Raw genomic sequence first — 9,942 nt, 5'->3', positions numbered from 1 at the left:
GGGGAAACGGCGCTTGGGTAAGGACAGAGCCCAAGACGGTTTCATCACAGCGCACCATCAACTGCCTGCAGCAGTCCAGCAGCTGCCAGGTCCAGCAGCTGCTCCTAGGCAAAGGCCCAGACAGCCATCGGGACCCTGCGTCCCAAACCAGCAGCGCACGACAATGTCAACATGGACTTCTCCAACCTTGCCACAACCACCGCCATCCAAGGAAAAAAACCCCTGCGACGCAGGCCCTGGAGATACGACGGAAACGGACCGGCATGGACCCCTTTAGCATCCCAACCAGTAAGCACAACCCCACAGCACGCAGAGAAACGGTCCCACCAAACCCGGCAGGCAGGAGAACCAACACAACGATGGGTCGCCGGAACCTCTAACAGGTGATTGCTTAGGTCACAACGCACCGCCACCCATATGCGCTGCCTGAAGGCGGCTACGCACATCGCACGATGTAGGCTTAAGCATTGACCTGTAGCATCATCTCGTTGAGGCGGTCCCCCAGCTGGTAAACCGCGCCGTATTGAGCACAACGGAACCGGCCTGCCGCGTCAGCTTCGGATAGCCGAACACCGTCTGCGTGCGAGGAATACCGGTAAGGCACGCTCATTCCAGGGCAGGCCAGGCAGGTGGGTACACGGCAGGTTGCGCTAGTTCTGCATGAATCCGAAGGGGGAAATCAATGGGCGGGAAATGCAAAGCGCGCGTGGCTTACCCCGTTGCAGGTACGCCATGAGGCGCTTCCTAGCAGCGTCCGCACTGGCAGGGGTTATGTAGCCATCAAACTTAAGAACGGCGATTAGTTCGCCGCCGGAGACATTGACTCGCACACCGGGTTCGAGGGGGCTAGGCAGCGAGGTTGCGTCTGCAGTCACTGCACCCTCGCCCCCGCGAACCGTCCTTAGCGTGCCGGTGTCAACTCTCCGCGGCCCCAAGAACATTTGCATGAGTTTGCGACCCTGCGCAGTGCACATCGAAAGGTCGAGTGGGACATTACGCACACTGCCTAGCGAGCGGACGAGGGGGCTACTGATTGACTTACGTCTGGATAATAGCACATCACCACCGGTTGTGTGTAAGCGAAGCACACTCCCTCAGAGTTTTTTCCATCGATGTAGCTACCTAGGGACGCATACCCCTCCTCACGCCGCTGATACTCCATTTCGATGACAGGAAATACATTATAAAGCCTGCACGGTGAAATTGGTGTCCTTGTTCAAATCGCCGTTTCTTACCATAATCAGGCCGCGGGGAACGCCAGGCATCAAACCATCACACGGGAGCAACCGGGGAGAACGGCGGGTCGACGGACTCGAGGACTTAGGCCCCCCGCAACAAAATGGAGCCCTGATCCCCTCCAAGCAGAATCACCATGTGGGATCTGGGTTACGCAGTAGATGTTTCCCATGCACCCCCTGTGCTTCAGGCGTCGCTGGGTACATCGTTGCCTTGTACGAACCTTCAGGACCGCTGATACATCACAGCTTTACCTTAATGAGTATTCGCCGGTTTTGCTGATGACGCTGTAAGGTGGGAACACTGGACGCCCGGCATCGCTCCCTATTAAGGTCTTGTCCACAGTCGAACGTTCCCCACCTCCTGCACTGTCGTAATTTCCCTGATCTCGACCAAGCATTTTGTTAAAACCACGTAAAAAAGACCTGCATTGCGTCTTGGAGCTGCATCTCCGAACCGAGGCGCAAGGCAGACGGTTCCAACTTCTTTCTATCCTTATCATTTTGCTCTGGTAGGTTACTTGCATTGTCTCCAATACAGTTTTAACTTCCGTTCGGGTGTTCGGATCAAAGCCTCTTGTTGAGCAGATATCAAGAAATTACCAGTCAAGAATGAGTGGCCCAATTTTTTGTTGGCTAGTAACACTCAAAAATTGTATGAGGAACACTTTGATGATAAAGTAGCTTAATAAATTTGAGGTGTTTCATACGCGTTTGGGCCACTCATTCGTGACTGGTATCAAATCGCTAGATAACTCTTTGTTCTTTACTTTTCACTATGTACCGAAAGTTATCAGTGCACAATACGATACTTTCATCTTTCCTTTGATTTTCGTCGGAAGACGGTATTTGGATTTTAGTCAGACAGTCCATCCGTACAGCTGGCACTTTTTGAAAGCTTAACGAGCATCCCATAGAACCCGAGATAAATCCAAGGCCACGGATGGGAATGCATCACATTGGTATGGGCAGTTCCGCAATGCTCGTAAGCGTGTCTGCGGGCGTGTAGCATTTCAAAACCTTCCGTATTGAAGGCTGCCATGCGGGGATTGCGGGACTTCCAGGCACACAGTACTGAACGTATATGGGCAGGACGCGTAACAGTCAACACAACGATATCTCTTCACCGAAAATGAAAAAATCTTGGTTTGATCTCGTGCAAGTTGATGACACTACCGTTGCCAACGCGCCACACTCAAATATCTCCCCAACTGACTTCGGTTGATTTACCCTTTATAATATAATCAATTGTAGGAAACTAGGAACATCCCTGTTAAACGAAATCCGGATAAGGACACAACAACGTGTACACAATCGACAGAACGACGAAAGTATAACGACCCCACTAGGGGTTTTCAGCACGCTGTCATAAATGCATGAATGCTCTTACCACACACATTCACGCCCGTCAAGTTGCCTACCAGGTAGACAAGATAGATGTATTCAACTCCGTCCAACCGGGTTACTGGCAAGTGCATGGCATGGAAGGGCTACATAATACTGCAACCAACTTAACTGCCAAAATAACCACTGACACCTAAATGAGACGGATGGAACAGCATGACCACATCGCTAGTCAAAACTTCCGCGTCTACCACTTCTCTCCCTTCCTGTATCGCATGCAAGCACGGCATCAGCATCGTCGCGACAAACGCAGACAAACATGCAACAGCAACTTATGATGCTACCACCAGCTCTTATAGTTTGCTGCGTTCGCTAGGCCGCGCTCGCTAGCAAAGCTCAAAACAGTAAGGTATACACGGAAACGTAAATTGCAGTAATATAACCATGACCGCCCCTTATGCGAAATGGTCGAGGCACGCACAGCAGCCGTGCGTCATAATAACGCCTCCCTAGTTGCATCAATTCTATCTCTCCACTCTTCGTGTTCATACGATTAACATTATTAACATGCAGCCCAAAATTGTTACCGCATCCTAGTTTATCTCCACACTCAATGGCCACCTTGTGCGGCGGGATCCAAATCGCGCAGCCTGAGCGCCGATCTCCCTCCCCCGTTCGTCACATCGCCCGCCTAGCGCACCACCATTATTACTAGAACGCAGACCGCACCACCGCAGTATGCAACACGTGACACCGCAACCCACGTGTTGTACACAGCCACCCATGGCATCCACACCGCCAATCAGCCACGGCTCCAGAAGCCACACCAGCGGCCACAGCGACGCGCAGCGCAAAATCTCCACCGCTACGTAGGCCCCAGCATTGTGCTCCTCTCCCAAGCCCCAGCTGAGGGCTGAAAAGCCTGCCGCCGCGAGCGGTGGCCCACACATCCATGCTAGACATTCAAACCTGCAGTTGGTATGATAAGTGGAACGAAGTCTTCAACGCTTATCAGGGAGGAGAAAAAGCTTCTGTGACGGCAAGTGTTGTATAAACGAAATATAGATGGCGGACAGAATCCTAGCACACTACTTGATGAAAAGCTAACATAATGGAACTCCTCCAATACGGACATGTAAACACTCAACCAGGTCGCCGTTAATACACATTTCATGTATGTAGGAAGGGTTCATCAGGCCCGCAGGCATGAGCTACCTGGCCTTGCTGTCCACAGAGGAAACGCACCTTCTGCACTCTGCCTTCTGACGCCGCAACCGCTGCCGCAGCTCCCCGCAAGCTACGAACCAGCCCAGGCAAGTGCCTACCACCATGGCTGTCATTACAGTTACCACGAGCAGCGCCAGGATGGCGGTTGCACCGGGTCCCGTCTCCATCAGGCGTTCGAAGAAGTCCTCCGGTCCATCTCCAAGGACAGCAAGCGGGGGTGCAATGAGCAACACCCACAACATGCCAGCAAATAAACTGAGAGAGCCGAGGAGCATCCCCCACGGCTGCATGACCACAACTGCTCGGCTGCAGCTGCGGCCACAGGTACCAACAGCGCTGGCAGGTCTCCGACCGACCACTTGTGGCCTGGTGCTGTTCCCAGGACAAACCGTAGCGGAGAGCGGCAATGTTGCGTGTTGCTGGTGGCAGCGGCCGTGCAGTGTGTGGCCATTGCCGGCGTGCGAGTATGGCGGACGCCGCGCGAGCTGCGGTGTCGTTGCCATAATGGGCGTCAAAGCAGCGACACCTCCGCAACCTGCACATGACTGGACCGGCTGGGCTTGCTCCGCGTCGCCCGCGCCGGCCAGACTGCTGTCACTTGGACACGATGAATGCATTGAGTTACTCCCACTGTTGCTAACACTAGTGCTTGTCACTGTCGAGACTGTTACTGCGCAGGCCACGTCCCCGCAACTGGGAGATGTGAGAGCCGCTGGAGCAACATCTATACCTGCCTGCACCCTGAAACTCAAGCCGCGCTCCTGAAAACCGCCTGCCGACCATCCCACGGAATCGGTGGCCACACGCGGTGACGCGGCGCGCGCACTCGTGCACTCCATTACAATGCCGGGTCTCGGCACGTGGGAATCATCGCAACCCGATCCATCTGGCAGCTCCAATGTAGGTCTAAATGTAATCTCTGTTGCGGCTATTCCCTGGCCGGCCCCAGCTGCAGTCTGAAGCTTCAGCTGCGCCTTGAGCCCATCCACATACAACTTTGCCGCGCCGAATAGTACGGTGGCAACTTGCGATAGCTGCCAGGCCGAGACTGCGGCCCTCCAACCACCCACCACGCCGATGGAAGATGATAACAGCAGCTTCGCAGCATTTGCATCCAGTACAAGCAACCCCAGGGCCCGAGCTGACGCCGGGCTTCTGTGAGTCAGCGCGACGTGCAGCAAAAAACGTGAGCGGAAAAACGATGGCAGTGCAACCGGTCCGGATATGGTGGCCAGGAGGAGCCCCAAGTCTGCCCAGGATGCTCCCCTGCATTCCATAAGAAGTGCTTGCGCATTTGGTGGCCTACAGGCGACGAGCACAGGGGAAAGGAAGACCCTCAGTGCTCAGCAGGCGGAGAGGTGGAAGGAGAACATCAATACCATGCGACTGGTAACTCAAAGCGAATGCAAAACATCCAGAGTGGCTTAAGTGGCGTCCGTTCTGACGGCCCGCTGGCCCGCTGGCTCTACTCTTCGTGAGTCTGGAGCCCACTGTAACAACCACACGTTCTGTGTCAAGTCTCTCGGTTTTACAAGGCAAGTACCTGGTGATAGAGGCCCCGTCGTCTTCATGATAACGGCGCTCAGCAAGTGCATCCCAAGCGTCGACAATCATCAACGCCGCAATGCACTGCGTCACGCATGCGGTAAAAGGCAAGATATGCCGAAGGACGGAAGCTGTCGCCGAGACCTGCTCTTGCTGCAACTGCTGCTGCGAGATGCCATCCCCATCAAAGTGCCCAGGATAACGGGGGGATAACGACGCCGGGCAAGCAGGGTGCATGCTGGCGTCGTACCCGGACTCCATTGGCTTGAGAGCCTCTAATGCCGGGAGGTCGTGGTGACTTTTTAACGCCGATTGCATTGCGGAATCTGCGGGGCCAGGTCCAATTATTGCTGCCGAAACGGCACGAGAAGCTGCAACTCCCACAGCAGTGGTCTGCAACAACCAGAGGATCACTACCGCCGCCAAAGACACCTGCAGTTCATGGCGTCCTTCACGTGAGGAAGAAGCATCCAACAGAGCTCAGCACCACAGACAGCACAAGTGTCCTCGTAGGACAATCAGATGCACGCAAAGTTCGCGCTGACATCTGAGACCACTGCTCTCAACTTTACAGCCTACCTCGAGGCGAAGCAACGTGTAATCAAGCTGTGTATCTTCCGCTGACGTGTATCCGTTGTCGCTGCTTCTCCTCCCAATACCATGGCCCATGAACCAGAAAAGCTTGGCCAAAGATGCTGCAAGCCTGGGTAAGGTTATTCCGCCATCATCGTCGAACGTCGATGCCCAAATCCGGATGCTATACAGGTCTTGCTTCGGCATGATGAGAAGGACGCCTAGGAGCGCCACTACTAGCTGTGTCAGTCTGAGGAGACGTCGCGGCCCTTGCAATCCCATAACTGTCCAGCAGCACTGCAAGAAGCTGTAGGCCAAACACAAGGGTAAAGCGTCATTAAACTGCAATAAAAGTTTCTGGTTGAACATCGCGGCCTAGCAGACTCGCTCTGCTTTGTCCCAAAAAATCCAACCCATCTCCTTAAGGCTTGCAGTAGCCTCATTGCCCCCAAGATGCGCATGCGCCAGTCGTCTCGAGAGCGCTGCTTCGGGACCCCTTTGACGACCCTTGCGCGCGCCCTGATGCACCCACCTAGTGACTAAGACTGCTTGGGCACCAGGACGCGCCTGAACCCATGTCGTGTAGCCCATGATGACTGCAGCCACCAGGAATAACAGGGCGCTTGCAGGGATAGGCCAAATTGCCGTTACCACTGAAAAATGATGAGGAAGGCCCGGCCGGATAGCACGGGCATTTCCATCTGCCGATGCATGCGTCTCACTCTGCCATTCCGCGTGCATGTCCAGCTGCTTAACATTCACAATCAGTGAGCTCTGCTCTCCAAACGTGCTTGACGCAAGTACGCTTGGCGGCTTGCTGCGGTCGCTTTGGCACCCAATACGGCGGCCTGGGCTTATTGGTCGTTCCGCTTGGGCGTTGCTGTTGCACATGGGGATGACACCAAGATGCACTTGTGCTGTTGCAGGCGGCGCGGTCTTTAGGGTATAATTGAGAGTACTGCCTGAATCAGCTGACAGCCATATTTTTTTGTGTTGCACTTATTGACATGAACCACTGACCCCTGGGGCAACGACGAGGAAGATATGGCCCGTAACTTAAGGCACCTCCTCTTCTCCTGCGTCAACAAGCCTCTCCAAGTATCTGCTGTATTGCAAATATTGGAACAAGAGCTCCTGCTCCTGTCAGCCGCTGACACCTCGTCCGCTTGTGATTCAACCAGCTTACATGCAGAATATGTTCATACGAAGTATAAAAGGCTACTAGAAACGCAAATCCATCCACCAGAGTATATGTGTTGACGTGGCTCGACGTGGTTGCCAGCAGAAGTAAGCCATCCAAGCGTGAGCCGGTTATGAAGCCCAAATGCAGCGCCTTCGAGAGAAGTATTATGAACTAAATTGCCGAGGCCTTCGCGGATTCAGTGCCGACCAGCTAAAAATGACAACAACAGATGAATAATTGAAAACGAGACATGCATTCCCTGCCCAAGTAATCTTGTCAAGCAGTGAAGTTCATTGATTAGGGGTGCAAGCAAGAAGCGGCTGGATTTGGCGATATGTAAGCAACGACCTACTCCATAAGTATGAGCATCTGTTGATACAGCAGAATAAAGGCATAAAAGTGACAAACTGAAGGCATGTACTATGGGCGTGTGGGCTCGGTAAACGATTGGTTGACTGCGTCAACTCCGTACATGTACGTCCCATTCACGTGGATAAAGAGCTTGCGCATGTCACGTGCCTTGTTCTTCATTGCCTTTTGAACGGAGTACTCCTTCTCGGCGTACATTCAAGTTAATAATCTAATCAGCGGCGTCCTGGTGAAGCAGCTGCCCGCGTACTTATAGGTGCGGAAGGTGCCGAAGTACGTCGATGAAACAGGACTGGAGAGAATAGTGCAGCGGTATATTGTGAGGTAGTTGAAGTGTTACAAGGCGTTCGGCGCACGGGCGAATTTACGTGCATACAATTCATCGTGGGCGTGTGACGTTGCAAGCTAAGCAACGCGTATACATTACGTGTAGCATCAGTCCTCAGCTCAGTTCTTGTAACGAACATCAGCATAGGTCCAAGCCCTCTCGCTTAGAGGGATATTGCCAAATATAAAGTGCGTCGCCACTGCTCCTGCGACGCTCGAGCGACCCATAAAAGTTCCATACAAAGGTCCTCTAATGAAATGTCAAGCGAGCCGACCAAAATCTGCGAGTTGCCAGGTCGAACAGGTCGCGTCCGCGCGCGCGTCCGCTTTATGTCGCCCAGCTGGACGAGCGTGTACGGCGCCCGGTCCGCCGGCACCCGATATGCAAAAACAAACTTAGAAGGGTAAACTCACAACCTACGGAGCATTCACCCGACCACGCGACGAACCGTCCTTGAAAGGAGCAGCATACCACCCACGGCCGTATGCACAGCGAAACGCTGTTCCAAGCCATCAGCGGCGTCCGGTTCGGTGCGCGTTGAAGTTAAACATAAAATCAGAAAAGCCGTCCGGAGAAATGAATCAGGACGCCCAGCTGATAGTCAGTCTTTCGGAAGCTTTCGACAAGGATGAGGCTTGGCGGCTGGCTACAAGGCTACACCTCTAGAACTTGTGCTACTTCGCGTTGGCACAGCGGCCAAACAGCTGAAGCTAGTGGATGCCCTTATACTTAAAGGTAGGACGACTGAGCCGTCGAACCGATGCATATCCTGAAAGCGTGTTTGGGATTCTTGTTGCGCGTTGCGGAATGCGGGAGGCTTGGTTCCGAAGAGCTTGTGCGTGCCTAAAACCCTAAGGAACTTGCAACTGAGGTCCACCTGAGCGCAAACCCGGAGCGGGGAGCGGAGCAGGCTGGCCGTGGGGATCTACATATGCCGCTGTGCGTTCACGTTGCAAACGAACCTGATGAAGGCCTGCACCTGCCCTCGGTAAATGTAACCACGCAGAGCAGAGCTGGCGGTCTCACTCGCCAGCAGGTACGCAGGCCTATCGCCTTCCAATCATGGGGCCCCAGGCTACGCTAGGGCGTGACACGGCGCCGGGGATGACAGGCTTTCATGTTGGGTTGCCGGGAGCGGGCTTTGAGCAGTTGTGGACCGCCTCCGCCCCGCGCACGGATGACAAGGATTTGATGTTACCGGGAGTGATGAGCACTGTGAGGCAACCATTAATATTCCAATGCCTTCTGCTATGCAGGCCCGAGCTACAGATGTTCTGGGAGAATCTGACTGCAGCTGAGCTGACGATGGTGGACGACCAGCAGGTGCTCTCGCTGCCGCCGGGCATGTGCTTCCCGGCCAGCACAACAAAACTGCACCAGCTGCTGCAGCGCACGTGCTACCGCTTTTACCAAGATGCAGGACTGCATCGACGAGCCCTCATCAGACATCCAGCACTTCCTCGTCCTGGGGACACCAGGTGTGTCGTCAGGAGGACCGCTGGCACTCACATCTGCCCCTGTGCATGGTGTTGTGACCTCCGTGTTATGGCCCTGCTGTGCACTTCATGCTATACTCCTCGACATACCACCAGGCATCGGCAAGACCGTGTTCCTGCTGGACTTGCTCCACCGCCTGGCCTGCATGCGGCGCACCGTGGTGTTCCTTTCTTACCTTACCTACCCCAGCGTGCTGCTGTTTCAGCCCGCGGCCGCTGACGGTGACGGCGGCGGCATGTTTGAGGCGGACAACCCCATCGAGTTCAAGGAGGAACTCAAGGACCCCAACACGTGGTGAGAATTCCTAGCTGTAAAGCTCGCTTGGTCACATTCGGGACGTGCTGGTGCTCCATGTTGCCACGCCTACCCGATGCACAAAACAGGACAGAACCACCCTTTCCTATGCTCCATCTACAGGCTGCTGTGCGACTCCATTGAATTCGCGAACGTGAATGCCATAACAGTTATGGCCTCCTCGCCGTGCGTCGGCACCTACAATGTAAGGCTGTTGACGACGCTCAATTGACAACAAATGGTTCGTCTGTTGTCAAAGTTTGAGGCCCTCACTCGCTGGCGGAATCCGTGCCTTGCAGAGATTTGCTAAGACCAACCACCTGGAGCTGTGGATGGGTCCGTGGAGC

At 54.3% G+C, this 9,942-nt stretch overlaps 2 protein-coding genes across 2 annotated transcripts in view; one reads left to right on the top strand and one right to left on the bottom strand.

Moving 5' to 3' along the window:
* Nucleotides 1–460: 460 nt before the first annotated feature.
* Nucleotides 461–7,674, bottom strand: VOLCADRAFT_93948 (uncharacterized protein; the record flags this gene model as incomplete). The annotated part of the gene is made up of 8 exons (XM_002953114.1): nucleotides 461–576; nucleotides 716–959; nucleotides 3,344–3,548; nucleotides 3,825–4,002; nucleotides 4,537–4,961; nucleotides 5,350–5,435; nucleotides 5,931–6,231; nucleotides 7,580–7,674. 8 exons carry the CDS (start codon nucleotides 7,672–7,674, stop codon nucleotides 461–463), a joined length of 1,650 nt encoding a protein of 549 aa, XP_002953160.1.
* A 387-nt stretch (nucleotides 7,675–8,061) lies between these two features.
* VOLCADRAFT_105840 (uncharacterized protein) overlaps nucleotides 8,062–9,942 on the top strand; it is a gene marked incomplete at both ends in the record, with an annotated part of 3,345 nt that continues 1,464 nt past the window's right edge. Inside the window, 6 exons of the mRNA XM_002953180.1 lie at nucleotides 8,062–8,168; nucleotides 8,811–8,840; nucleotides 9,061–9,127; nucleotides 9,225–9,282; nucleotides 9,397–9,595; nucleotides 9,719–9,800. Of these exons, the coding sequence (XP_002953226.1) occupies nucleotides 8,062–8,168; nucleotides 8,811–8,840; nucleotides 9,061–9,127; nucleotides 9,225–9,282; nucleotides 9,397–9,595; nucleotides 9,719–9,800 (543 nt within the window). The remainder of the gene's footprint in view (nucleotides 8,169–8,810; nucleotides 8,841–9,060; nucleotides 9,128–9,224; nucleotides 9,283–9,396; nucleotides 9,596–9,718; nucleotides 9,801–9,942) is intronic.

The sequence above is a fragment of the Volvox carteri genome (genome assembly GCF_000143455.1).
Source record: "Volvox carteri f. nagariensis unplaced genomic scaffold VOLCAscaffold_34, whole genome shotgun sequence".
In the NCBI taxonomy this organism is placed as follows: Eukaryota; Viridiplantae; Chlorophyta; class Chlorophyceae; order Chlamydomonadales; family Volvocaceae; genus Volvox; species Volvox carteri.
This window is presented reverse-complemented; position numbering and strand designations above follow the sequence as displayed.